Genomic DNA, 14,595 nt, shown 5'->3' with positions numbered 1-14,595 from the left:
GTTTTATTGTCACATGAATATAGGAGCTCTGGTCTTCAGCAGCCATCGGTTTTGTGCATTTTAACTCCAAATTTGCCCATTTTGTAACCATTACTTGAGACATCCAAGCTAAAATTTACTTAATGACCCTATTAATGTGGAATTTGTTGAAATATTTATAGTACTTACAAGGTTATTCAAAGTTTTGTTTATGGGCCATCTGATTTCAGGATATTGCTTCATAAACTATAAAAAATTATTCTAAAAGCATATGGTTACACAAGCAATATGAAACAAGCCATGAATATTTTAATAGTTTTATTCATGATAAAGATTGTTTTGGCAAGAATCATCTGGGTGGTGGAGTTTGCACTTTGCTAACAAGTAGGTCAATGTGGGGTTTGATGGTTGTCAGACATAATCTCAGATCATTATGGATACACAGGGTAAAGATATCATTTCTTATTTTGACTAAGCAAACTTCACTTAACTAAACCTGGCAGCAGATCTGGTGATGGTTCACCACAAGGTACAGGGATTTGTTTTAAGTGACTTTCACAGCTTTCCTCTGATGTTCAGGTGCTGCCTCCAAAGTTTCCACATCAGAGGCAAGCTGTAACTCCTTGTTATGAGGACCTGGCAAACTGTCACCACATTTGCAATAATTATTTTGAGTTTACTTACAAAGCCCACAACCCACTTGGACAGGCTTTACAATCCACTTGCAGATCACAACCCACAGTTTGGGAAATGTTGCTTTAGACTGCACAGCATCAACCCTGACCATTAATCAACATTTTCGTTGCCAGTCTTTGGTAAGTCACTGGCACTTTGTTATCTATTGCATTCTGAGGAGATTTCAGGATGCCTTTGAAATTTATCTTTTGGAGAAGTAGGCTAAAATTTGAAGGTTGGGAAACTAGTAACTTACACTAACTTCAGGGAAGAATGCAACTTGTCTTTACTGCAAGCCTGAACCCTTAAGTACAGTCTTATAGTGCAACTAACATAGTCACCACTACACTGGAGCTTAAGCCAGTGTAACTAATTAGGCCCTATGTGTTCCAATCAGTAACATCAGAAACACAGTAATACCAGTGGGGGGAAAAGGCAAGACCATTTCATCTGAGAGCCTAGCACAGGGGTGGCTAACCTGTTCCCCTCCAGATGCTGTTGACCTCCAACTCCCATCAGCTCCAGCCAACAGGCCTATAGTTATGGACATTGGTAGTTGTAGTCCAGCAACATCTAGATGGCCAAAAGCTAACTACCTCTGCAACTCTGTATCACCCATCAATAACAGCATTCCTCTGGCTAATGTCCAAACATTGTCACATGTGAAAGATGCCATATGTTGATCACAAATGTCACTGAACGAGTTCTGTCTCCTGCAACAAAGCACATGAACGTGGCCAGGAGGAGTCCCTGGCATCTCCTCTAGAACACCTAGTGCCACAGTTAAGTGGTTAGGGGAGCAGCAGCTGATGCTGGGAGCCTTTCTCGGGCAAGGATGGGAAACTCTGAGAGTCTAAGCAGCAGTCTGAAAACAACCGTTCCTTTTCAGTGGAATATGTCAGCATCAGCCAGGAAGGGAATGGTCAATCAACTTCATATCTTGGTGGGATAATATCTGCCCATTGAATTCTGTGGCAATTGCCTCCCAGAAGAAATGTCTGAGAACTGCAAAAGGATCAAATATTTCACGAAGACAATATTAATAACTAGTGAGGGTTGTGCTCTTCCCTCCCTTATCTCATAATTCGTTTGATTTTCCTGAACTTTCTTGGATAACTCTGTCATAAATCTGGGCCTCTTTGTGGCAGTTCTGTAGGAAAGCTTTGAGAGACCAGATCCATGGTCTCCTCATTAGCCCCCCCCCCCCCGCTACCAATATTCCTTCTAAAGCAGAATTACACTTTCAAGAAAAACAGTGGCAGGAAGGGCTACTAGTGACAGCACAGGCCAGGAGCATTCATTGCCAGCAAAGTGCAAATGAATACTTCCCATGCATCCCAGTGGGCCTTCCATGTGACTCCTGAAGCTACATAATGCTGAACTTTAGCAGTGGGGAGTTTAGTGGCACAGACAAGGAGACCCTGCTCTGACAGATGTTGAGTAGTTAGAACAGTCTCCACCAATCTAGCAGACTCCAGATGTTTTGGATTGAAGCTGCCATCAGCCCCATCCAGCACACTGAGAGTGATAGGAGTTGTAAACCAAAATATCTGGAAGGTGCCATATTGGCAAAACCTGAACTAATGTATACTGTGTAGGGAAAAGGTGTTTCCTGAAATGTGCAGACCCAAGCTCTTCGGAGTTTTGTAAGTTTAATTGGGTCTAGAAGCTGTTCCACCCAAGCAAGCAAGCAAACAAGTGCTGGTGTAATACGCTGCCTGTAGCAGAAAAAATGTCACTCTAATCTGCCCCAGCTACAGCTTGGAAACTGTCTTCAGTGGTAGCTCTGTGTAGAATATATGGTAAATTTAAATCTGTGACATTATCAAAGCATGATCCTTGTTGTCCAGGAAGCAACTAGGATATGAAGTCTTGCTAATAAAAGCCATCACACAAATTTAATTCCTACCTGCAGAGTTGTAATATAGTCATCTACCAGAATGGAAGAAGGAACATTTAATAAACTATGGAAGTATTAGTGCCTGTTACTTCAGCACATAAAGAACAGTAGTTTTGCCATTAGAACACAATTCCAGCACACGTTTTGCCAGACCACTGGGGTTAACACTCATAACCATGCAAAACACGTCATTGGATCTTTTTTTCATGGTTTGCCTTTTCAGCACTTCTGACCAGTATGAGGGTTAATTAGGTGAGTACAAGCATAGAGGAAAATATTGCAACCTACCAAGTCACTGGTGCCATTTCCTGCAGCCTGCCTGCATGTTTTCCCCTCAGTTTTCCATCACTTGAGTCAGTCATGTGTTGAAGTAAGCCGAAATAGTATGCATGCAAACTTTCTTTTTGCTGAAGCCTAATGAGGAGATGTGCGTTAGATGCTTTTAAAGGTGATTCTGGAAAAAAGCAGCGTTTAGGTTAGAAACATGCTATGAAAGAAATGTCTATTTATTTGTTCTTTGTTTCTAAATAAAATTACCATGTCCAAAAATTGCCCAAGCTAGTTTGGTTGATTGTTAATATTGGTTTGTTGTTGCACTTCCCACCCCAATTTTTTGTAAATGTTGTTTTTTACATTAAAATAATTACACAGGTATTGTGAAATTTGCTAGGACAATTCTAAAAGCGGAGAAATGCAAGTTACAAATAAGGACTTGGGCTTTAAAAACAACAACAACAACCAGTAAAGGGATGTGGGAATCCTGAAACATGTATCAAAAAAGTGTTATTTCAGAATGTGCAGTGAAAAGGATACAAAACATAAAAAGTGAAAAGTATGTTTCACTACCATGATCCTGAAATTGGATGGCCATTGTGAGGGAAACCAAACAGAGGAGCATTGATTCCCGCTTTAAAAAAAAACAAGATAATAGAACAAGTAAATGAAGGACATTTCACAAGTCTTACCTCTTCATCATTACTGTCTATGAACAATGCATGTTGATTGTAACATTTTGTTTTGCATTATTTGGTCATGGAATTTTTTAAAAATGCAAATTGCAAATATAAAGAGCAACTTGCAACTATCTCAATTGGAATGTTGTTCAAGAATGAACTCAGATTAAAAGAAAAAGGAAAGAGCTCATATTCCACAAGTAGAAAAGAGTGTTGATCTGTTGACCATATGCCACCAATTCTGTTTGGTGGTTGATCTGTTGACTATATGCCACCAATTCTGTTTTACAGTAATCTAACTAAACTACACTGTTTTGTTTACTAGGTTTGCTGAAGCAAAATCTTTGGGAGAAAAAGTAAATGAAATAAGAAACAAAATCAGTAAGTAATCCATGAATCTTCCATATTCTGTTACAATGTCAGCATATCAAACTTATATCAGCTAAGCCATTTTTAATGTTTTTTAAGATCAGCTGTTATCAGAGAAAGTCAGCTGCTTATCCTGTGCTGGTTGTTACCACCAGCTATGACTTCTGCTGATCTTTCCATATACTCACCTCTTAAGTCTCTATTGTCAAAGGGTTTTTGTTTTTTGTTTTGCAAAGGAAGCCAGCAAGGGCTTTGTGAAGCAGTGTATTGAAGATACAGTAAGGTCCTGAGTAAGGTGACAAGAGTACTGGTAAAATAATACCTGTACAAGTTGCAAAATAGATCCTATATAACTATGACCCATCAAAGGTATAAACATTCTCAGCCAAAGCTCACCTTTAACCAGGAATGCTAAAATCAAGATGCCCAATAGCCACTGCTGTCTCAAACATTGGGCCTGGTGACAAGCATACATTGTGGCAGACATCACAAATCTTGTTCTTTTCCTTACCTATCTTCTGAAAAATCTTGATGGCTCCCTAGGTTTTTTTTCTGGGGGTAGGACATTGGGGAGAAGGGAGACACACACATCTTTGACACTGAACCATGTCCAGTTCAGTGCTTAGCATACTGGGTTGCAATGCTGGCAGTCCAGATTCATCTATAGAATCATAGAATTGTAGAGTTGGAAGGGACACTAGGGATTGTCTAGTCCAGCTGTGTGCCATGCTTATTTGTGAGACTCACAGCTTGCTTAGCCTGATCTACTTCATCTGATTTTTGTGCAGATAAGATGCTGTTCTTAACTCCTTGGTAGAAGGACAAGATACAAACCTTAATAGTAATAATGAAATCACAAATTATTCTTAGTCCAGAATAATTAAGGTAGGGAAATGGTTAGGATTCTCCCAAATTTCCAAAATATGCAGTCATTTTTCAGTATCTCAGTAATAATCACGGAAATTGTCTAGACACCATAATGTGTTCTAGTTGCGGAATTCTTGGTCTTTGAGGATGAAAGATTGTATCATTTGCATAATGATTACTCATTTAACTTGGGGGTAAAAACAGACGAGTATGGTGGAAGTGGTTTAAACACACATCCCCTGCCCTGAAGAGATATGCCTCAGAATGTAGCAAATGTGTGTACAAACCATTTCTATCATATTTAGGATGTTACATCTGTCTTCAACCTGAATTACTAATAACAAACTAATTTCCTCTAGCAATAAGAATTTTGCTCAGTGTGTGTTCTCAGAAAGTGGTCAACTTATATAGTGGAATTTCTCAGGGCCAATCCTTGAGTAATGTATATGCTACACACTGCAGGAATTTGATACGGGACTTCCTGCTTATATGTTATGCCGGCATTTCTTTCTGTGTCTCCTACTTCCTGGGTTCTCTTTCCTTGTTGCATTTTTCATGTTGTACTGTATTAACTATCGATGGAGTTGATTTGCTTCTCCCACAAAAGGGTATATTTACATGGGTAGCAACATATTGTGATCTGCCCTGGGATCTATGGATGAAGGACAGTATATAAATTTAATAAATAATAATAATAATATGTTCATTTTTTTTTTAATTTAATGTGCCACAAGAGGGTTATAAGTAATCCCAGGCAATGGGATATGTGATTTCTTGGACTAGCTTCACACTTTGCATTGTGTGGACTGCAGCAGCACACTCTAGAATCCCCTATGTTTGCTTGTAGTTGAGCAGGATGAGGACCTTCAATAGCTTCCCAAAATCCAATGCAAGAAAGTGAAAGTGAAATGCACACTAGAATCGCAAAGCTCTTACACAGTACTAAAGCAATTCTGAGCCAGCTGCAGAGGCAAGAAAACCCCCTTGGTACAATTCACTCAATGATAAGCTCATTTAAACCCCTGTTGGTTTTGATGGAGAGTGTTAAGCACATTCTCAATTTTCCCATTAAAGTAAACAGAACTTACACGCTTATCTTTGGGTAGATCATATTGCTAGTACATAGTAAATGCAATTGTAAATAGCCACAGGAATGCAGCCATTGTTGTCTGAGTCCCCCCTCCCGCCACCTCACTAATGTCCCCAAGACCTAACTTGTTGTCTCAAGTTTGTTCTATTAAACCTAGCACTATATAACCAATGTATAAATCTCCATTAGCAAAAGAGTCCACCCCTCCCCACCCACCGATTCTGAAGGTAGATTGTGTGGACAATAGGACCATTACTTAACTAAATGTGACTTGTATGTAGAATGCATACGCAGAGTATCATTCATTACGCCATGCATGGTTCCTAATCTGCCAGAATTATACTGGAAAACCAGACTGCAGGAATTGTAGCCATCTGTGGCCTACAGCTATATATTTAATTTACTTTTATTGTTGTTTTGGTTTCCTTAAAGCTTTCCTGGCTGCCCCAGTGTGCACAATTAAGGCCAGATCACATAAGTATCAGTTTCTATTTTTCCAGCCAACACTTAATAATAAAAAATTCTCTACCACAAAGGTCATAGGAGGACCTTTTGGTAAGCCACTTGATGCAATGTAGAATCCATTTTACCAGTCTTGATGATTTGCTGTGATAGTGACAGACAGCAGTTGGCTGTAGCTTGAACTTCTGTCATGCATACCTCATCATTTTCCCTTTTTTTAAAGAAAACAAATACTACTATTTTGCAACAGAGGTATACAAAACATTGCAGCTACTTAATCAGTGTCCCAGCTGATATAGTGGCATTTGGAATGAAACTAAGATATTAGAAACGAGTTCTCTGTTGTCATATATTATTGTTTTCCTAACTTGACAAACAGATTCACAGGCACTGAAAGTGAAGATCTGTTGCAGTCCTGAAAACTAATTACTGCTTCAAAAGATTCCTTTAATATTTATCCTCAGATTGGAGAATGTCATGTAAATGTACTAATAACAATGTTCCTATTTTGAATCTAAAAGAAGAGACTATAGGAGGATTGGGAAACCTCTGGCCTGCAGGCTTGGCATGCCAAGGGGTCCAATTTGGCCCACAAGGCCATTCCTCCTCAACCATGCCCACCCAGCCATCAGTTGATGTCACTGGTGACAGGCATCACTGCTGATGTGCAGGAGGACAGGGTTTAACCCTGCATTGGTTGTGTACTCTATTGCCAGCAGGGAGCAGGATTTCGCAGCCAAGTCAGCAGCATTTAATCTTCATTAATCAGCTCATGAGTGGAGTTAAAAACCTTCTCAAAAGCACAGCTCATGTGCTCCTCCTGCAAGCAGGTGAAAGACTGCAGTGGAGTGGGCGAGAAGCAGCATTTTTGAGAAACATTTTAAGACAGCGCCCCATCCTGTGTCAGTCAAAATGGGACTGTGGGGTGTGCTTTAAAGCATTTCTCAGAAGCGCTGTTTGAAGCATCTGCCACACTTCTCCTTTAATGAAAGAGGGTGCTTCAAAAACTGCTTTGAGAAGTGCTTAAGGAAAGCTCATGGCGTCATGTTCAGCAAAAATGGGACCTTGGGAGCTGCCTTAAAGCACTTCTCACAAGCAGCTTGCACACTTGAGCAGGCAGGTGGCAGCAGAGGTGAGGGTGGGGAAGACCCATCCCCCACTTGCTGTTGACAGGAAAAACATGTGAGTTGCAGTCTTAAAGGTAAGGGAGGAGGCTTGCAAAAACCTTTGTGAGTCTCCTATTCTCTTTAAGATTGTAGCAAGAATAGATACTTAAAAGGGAAGTAGGAGGAGGTTTGCAAAGGCTTTGGCTTTGTGTTACTGCAGTAACTTCTTAAGATATTCTGTTTGGACTTCCCCCAAAGATTGTTCAGAAGCTCCTGCTAGTGTAGATTGTTGTGACTAAAAAGGAGCAGAATCTTGGGGACAGGGCGGGGGAGGGAGGGCTTGATATGCACATAGATACACTTTTACATCTCTAAGCAGGAGAGCATTGTACCAGTTTTTCATGAGTTTTCTGTATTCTTCCAGCCACACAATTCAGAATCCTAGAAGGCTTGGATAACCAAAACAATTTTACCCTCACCTGTATGGACGTTCTTTAAGATATTTTGACAACATAGAGTTGATTATCCTACCCACATTCCATAAAGTAAGGATGAGGACTTAAAAAGGCTTTCTAGGTGGTTGGCCCACAATAGTGCATTCCCTCCCCTTGAAAATTTTTCTGAAGCAGAATCCTCCACCAGAGGTTAGCAAAGAACTGATTACTTTAAAAGCATGTCATAGTACTTAGAGCGGAGCCCAGTGTTGTTGAGATCTCAATGAAATCAAGAGCCTAGACGAGGACAGAACTTGGCCAAAAGTTCCGAAAAAGAGCTTTACAAATAAGTCAGCTAAGCTCTTCTGTTATTGCTGAGTTAGTGATCAAATGAGCTGATCACACAAAGCATAGAACAGTAGGCAGACACACTTGATGTATGTAAGATTTTAGTAAAGATTTCCAGCACATTGCTTTAAATGTGATGTTTACTCCACTAATTGGTATAACCTTTCCAAGAGGAAAAAATGAGCACAAATGGTATTTGAAAGCCCAAAGGAAAGCAGCTGTTTCTTTTATTCTGCTCAAAGATCACTTAATGCTATAATTGAAGCTGAGTGAGAGAGGAAAGACAAACTTTTGTGGGAGTAGCAGCCTTTCAGTTCAAATAGACCTTCCAGAAATAATGCATCTTGGCTAGTCAATGAGAATGACACATTCTTTCATTGCTGTGGTGATTCATGCAGGATCAAAAATCTACCACTACTACGAGGTATTGTAAAACAATTGTACACATCATTCCCCACTGTCATGTCACACTGTATTAATAGCAACAGAGAAAAAGAATGTGGGTACTTCACTGTCTAGAAATGTTCAGCAGGGTTACTTTAAACCTAGTCAAGATAATCTCAATGTCTTTTGTATATAGATGTTGCAATAAACAGATTGCTTGTCTTGCCATAAATATTAAGAAACCAATAAAGGAATTAAAGGAGGAGGGTAGTTCTTCTTAGAAATTCAGGAGCTGCCTTCTGTTGAGTCAAAATATTGGTCCATCTAGCTCAGTATTATATATACTGACCATTAGCAGTTCTCCAAAGTTTCAGAGTGTGCTTTCTCCTAGCCCTCCCTGGCTCTTCCCTTCCTCTTTGTCTCAACGCTGGTTCCTCATCACTTGCCAGTTCATATGATATTTCAGGATCTCTCAACTATGTATCTTCCTTCACCACCTGTATTCTCCATTTTGGTTGTGCTGCTATGAGAAAACTCGTTTTCTTCAGTCTTCCGTGATCCACTTCTAACTTTGTTTTTGTTCTCCTACATATGCACTGGGGAGAGAGTGTTTGGGTCACAAGAAAGAAATCACAAAGTATTAATCACAGGTGTCTTCACCTGCTATTAATATCCTGTATGGGTTTGCAGGCCTCTAGTCCTTTTTATCCATCTGGCATGTGAGACATCAGTAATTTTTATTAAAATCTGTGGTTAGTAATATTGTCTCTGTGGAATAACTGTAGTGAACTCAAGTGGAAGCATTGTTTGAAATGAAGGAAAATAAGAAAGTCAGGATCATGAAAATAAAACACAGCTGTCCTGGTAAATAAGAGGATGGATAGAAAGATGGAATGGATTAGGGAGCACAGAAGAAAGGGTGTAAATGTTGGGAAATTGTACAGGGGCATTTGGGGAAGGGAATATTTATGGAAATGAACATTCCCAAATTGTTAATCCATCTCAAATTCTGATCATATAGAAATAAACAGGAGCCTTGTCCAGCATAATGAAACATGGCCTGTTTTATCCCTGCTGGATGCAGCCATGGAATCCTCAAAGGCAATTGAAGGGTTACACTTCGTGCTACTAGCTCAGCTATACTATGCCTATTACGTATGCAGTTATATTGTTAAAAGCAAATGAAGACCATTTGACTTTATCTGGCTGAACCCAGCAAAGTAACATTTGAAGGCAACTTGTTGACAAGTTGGAAAAGGTCTTTTGTACTATCTCTCTCATATTTTGGCAATATGAATGACACACCTTTTCAAGCAAGAGCTCATTATTCAGAACTGAGTACCCCAAGAAAGGTGATAGCAATATTGCAAGAATTGATATGTCAGAAGGATTATATAGTTTAGATTATTTGTGCATGAGCTTAAAGCAGGCATGTGCCCTCCCATAGGACAGGTCCACATTCCTGTAAATATTTTATCTGGCAAATCTGATCTGAAGTGGCATGTGCAATAGAGCTAGCCTTAAGGATTTGGGCAGGATGAGTAAAATAGGTTCTCCCTCACTTTGAGTTACCATGACTTTAATATTGATTTTGTAGCTTGTCAGTCCCCAAGTGGTTCTCCTTGGCTGTCTGTTAACAAGGGGTCCTATGGACCTGTAGGCACATTTGGAATTTTTAAAAAGGGCAGCGGATGTGACCTGATGGAATGAGAGAACCAGTGGGACAGGGCTATATCTCTCTATATAAACTCTATAGAAAGGACAGGAAAGGATTTACTGGAGGTAGCATCATTCTGTACATCAGAAAAGGCATTGAGTCCAGCAAGCTAGAAATCCTGAAAGGCTTGGACTCCTCCACAGAATTACTGTAGATGGTGATACTAGGCTGCAAGAGTAATTCAATACTGGGAAAATGCTATTGTTCCCCTAGTTAAAAGGCTCAGAGAGATCTTGAAATGAATAAAAACCAAGGAGGAATGCAGAAGAAGAGACTTGGTAGTAGTGAGTGACTTCAACCAGCACCAATTCTAGGGTTGTGCGGGCAGTTCCCCTGCACAGGGGGCACGTAATTCTGCTACTCATCATCATCATCATCATCATACCACCTCTATTTATATGGGTACCTAGCGAGAAAATCTGTTCTGTTTGTGGGGTGGGAGGAATAACGGAGAATCAAAATAGGAGAATAAATAGAATTGATTATCCTGGGGAAGGGAAGGGTTGGCTGACACCATGAAGAGTAGCACGAGGTTTTGGTGCATATTCCATTTTTTTATTCTTGTTTTAAGACTTTTCTAAACCACTCCTGGGCAGCAGGATATAAATGGATAAACTGCAACAGCAGTAGAATGGTGCCTTGTACCTTCAGACCATTTTCTTGGCTAAATGAGATTGTACACCCACTTTCTCACAGATCATTTGCAGCCTACCGTATATACCATGACCACTCCTGTTTCAAGATTATGCCCTTAAGTCTGTTGACCACAGTGAAAATCAGCAGAAATAACTAGGTGCACAGTTTCAGAGTTACACTCAGATCATAGTTCCCCTTGCTCCGTGGGATTTGGGGGCAGCCAGCTGGAACTGGATGGGAAAAATTGCTTGAGCATCACACAGATAATTCCCATGTAACTGTATGTTCGTACAGTACTGGATTCCATCCTTAATAACTTGTATTTAATTATTATGCTTTTCCTAATTTTTAATCAAGTTTTGCATATCTCTCATCGTGTTGCAAATTTTACTTAGAATTCAGTCTTCCTTTCAAAATAACTGGCAAGAAGTAATCATGTTTCAAAACTTGGAACCCTAAGGCTGGATGTAATTAATATATTAATACTTATAGAACAGTAAGGTTATTCAATTCTATGAATTATGTTCCTAGTCTCATGTAACTGGCAGCTTAGCCATAGGTTAGCAGGAAAATAAATGAGAAAATGGGAAGAAAAAGAATAGAAACACTTTGCCTGTAATCTATTTTCTGAATGCAAAGAGTCCTTCAGCATCTGGTATCACTTCATTTTCATTTTAGAGGCCAGAGGCCTACTCTTTTTATACACTCCTACTGCCACTTGGACAGTCCTCAACATGAGGAAGTCCTTCATGGACACAGAGATGTGTGTTTCTGTTTCTGTCTTCTGAAGTACATATTTTTTTAGAGGTGCTGGACAGGCAATGGATCAAGATGATCAGTTACTCTTATCAAGAAACTCCAGTGTACATGTTATGTAGCGATCTAACCTTCCACAAGAATGGGCAGTATCTCCACCCTGGTATATTAGCATTCTGAAATCATCAGGGATAATTTCATATTAGCATTTGCTTCTTTTCCAAAAATATGTTCTTTGTAAGGTCAGCATATTTCATAGTGCCCATGAAAGTGCAGATGTAAATCTTATTATTATAGCACTCTTCTTTCCACTCTCATGAAGCAGCATGAGGAATCAGACCCTGGGCTTTAATGGAAATGCCACTGTGAATAGGTCCAAATCCTTTAAAAACACAGCAGCATATCAGGAAGATATTTTGTATGTGTGACCTGCATAAGAACAGTCATGGCAGAATTCTCAAAATTGCTGCAATAAAATACAATGGCTGGTGTTTTCCAAGTTGATTAAACTTTAAATCATGTGGAATTAGCACTGTCGGCGCAGCTGTTTCTGGATATGATGGTAGGAAAACAGTCTATAGCATAATAAATTCCTATATTACAAGGCCGTCATTACTGAACTGTAGCTAAGATTGAGCTGAGCTTGTTTTTTAAATTGTATTTTCCTTCTCTACCAGAAGTTATGAAATGGCTTTAAATCCACATACATAGTCAGCTGGCTTTGAAACATCACCAATACTTATTCTAGGACTTCCCATGGAATGTAACTACTTTAGAAGGGCCTCATTTTTAGAGTTCATTGGAGTGATTAAATCTTAGGAGTGGTATTTCTTTGGTAATATAGTATAGAATAAGCATTTTTAAAAGAGTTTAAACCAAGTGAAAGGGCATCTGAGCCAGGTTCAGACTACAGCATGTGAGGAGGGGAGGTTTAACCATTTACTCCTGGGGGGGGAAATCACCCCTACATCACAAATAAATGCCCATTGGTCTTGATGGAAAGGGACAAGACGCATGAATGTACAAGATGAGAAGCAGTTGTCATTTCATATATTTCAGAGAACATCTTAAAATAATTCAAAGACTGTTTTGTGGTGTTTTGTTTTTCGGGGAAGGGATTCCTCTTGTTGAACACTTCTCATTAGAACACCCAAAGTAGAGTGGATATGGCCCAATATTTGAAATAGCAACTTTCATCCAAAAAATACCACTTAATATAAGTAACCATTATACTTGACAAAGATTTAAGTATATAGAAAAAGAGGGAAAGTTCAGATAGACAAAAATGTAACATCATAATCACTTTAGGTGTTTCATTGTGGTCCATAAAATTATCCATCAGAGATACTGTTGAGTATGAGAGGAGACAAGAGACCTTCATTCTGGTTTCTGTCCTTGCAGATAGAAGCAAACCCAGGTTCATCACATACACAGAATAGATACAACTAATCCTAGATCTCTGCTAAGTGTATGTATGTATAGACACACAATGTGATTAAAAGCACATTGGCTCTGCCAACATACATTACATTTTTAGGTACATGCTTACGCAACTGTGTGGAGAGTAGACTTTAAGCTGGTGTGCTGGATTGAAGTACAGTTTCTCTCTACTCTGCAGCATATAATGCATTTTTGTGCTCAGAGTTGTAGAGTAAGCACCTTTCTTTTTCTACCATTCTTTAGAAATAATCAAATAATAAAAATGCAAACAGAAATCAATTGTATCTTGATTCATCTGGAGCCATTAAGACTAGCCTGCAGCATCAGCATGAATATGTAATTGACTTAAAGGACAGTGAACCCTTAGCCATATGGCATTGTGGTTTTTGTTTTTTGTTTTTAAACTGTGGTAAAGGGCCAATTCTATATTTAATTCAAGGACAAACAGATGTGATAAACAACTAAGGGACAATGTCCAGATGCTGTCTCTCTCACTTGAAAAAAAATATTGACATGCTTCTAATTTATTAGGGCCCATGCAGAACCATAGAAATATAAAGCTGAAAAGAAACTGAAGGATCTGTTGCCTGCATCAATGTTGGACCTAAAAGTTGCTAGTAATTTGGCCCATACTATTCCTTTCCACACAGTGCTGGAGGGACCAAAATACACTATGCCAAAGTCAATAATAGATTCTGCTGGGCTGGGCAAGTTGTGTTCTTTAAGGAGTTCAGTTGGTGATGTTTCTCCATCTAAAGCTCAGTTCTGAAGCTTGGCTAGAAAAACTGGTAGGGAATGCAGATAACAGCTGTTTAGGAGCCATCACCTAACTTGGGCTTATCACAGGGAAGGGAAGTAAAAGTAAAAACGTTTAGACATGACCGTGTGTGTGTGTGTGTGTGTGTGTGTGTTGCCTATGGACCATTATTTTTAAAAAAAGAAAGTAGAAAGTGTATCGGTCCCTGAATTAGGATTGAATGCATTGTATCCATAAATACTTGTGTTGTAGTATTAGCAGAGTGCAGTGTGGCCCTGCCATTGTAGTTGCTTCCCAAGTGGGGTGAGAAAGAGCACCACCCTCCAGGCCTTCAAACGGCTCTGTAGTGCAGCATTCCTACCCCCAGCACACACAGAAATCTTCCTTTGTTCATTATAGAAGTATTGGGTGCTCTGCACAAGTGGACAGCCTCCCTCTTGAGCCTTACATTTTGAATCAGCCACTCTATCATTACATTCTTCCTTTTCTCCATGCTTTGTCCATTTTAACAGTGAGCTGGCATAGCTGCCAACTTCTTTTGGCCCAGCAAGTCACTCTGCAACTTGGTGTGCCATGCTCCTCTTTTCGTTTAGCTGACTGCTAAGACAAGTCTATAGTGGTGCTGTCTTGCCTCCCAAAACAAGGCCAGGGTTTGAAGAAGAAGAAAAAGAAATGGTGCTATATAGGCTGAAGAAGAAACCTTCTGTCTTTTGTGCAACCTG

At 39.6% G+C, this 14,595-nt stretch overlaps 1 protein-coding gene across 5 annotated transcripts in view; it reads left to right on the top strand.

Moving 5' to 3' along the window:
* KIF6 (kinesin family member 6) overlaps window positions 1-14,595 on the top strand; it is a 148,864-nt gene that overhangs the window by 91,229 nt on the left and 43,040 nt on the right. For all 5 annotated transcript variants that reach the window (XR_014562509.1, XR_014562510.1, XR_014562511.1 and 2 more), the window contains exon 15: window positions 3,833-3,888. Coding sequence is in view for 1 of the 5 variants with exons in the window: in XM_083732325.1 (XP_083588451.1) it covers window positions 3,833-3,888 (56 nt within the window). In the remaining 4 variants the exon portion in view is untranslated. The remainder of the gene's footprint in view (window positions 1-3,832; window positions 3,889-14,595) is intronic.

Source organism: Podarcis gaigeae (assembly GCF_964106915.1).
Source record: "Podarcis gaigeae genome assembly, chromosome: 3".
Taxonomy (NCBI): Eukaryota; Metazoa; Chordata; class Lepidosauria; order Squamata; family Lacertidae; genus Podarcis; species Podarcis gaigeae.
Note: the sequence above shows the minus strand (reverse complement) of the source record. Positions and strands in the feature narration are given on the sequence as shown.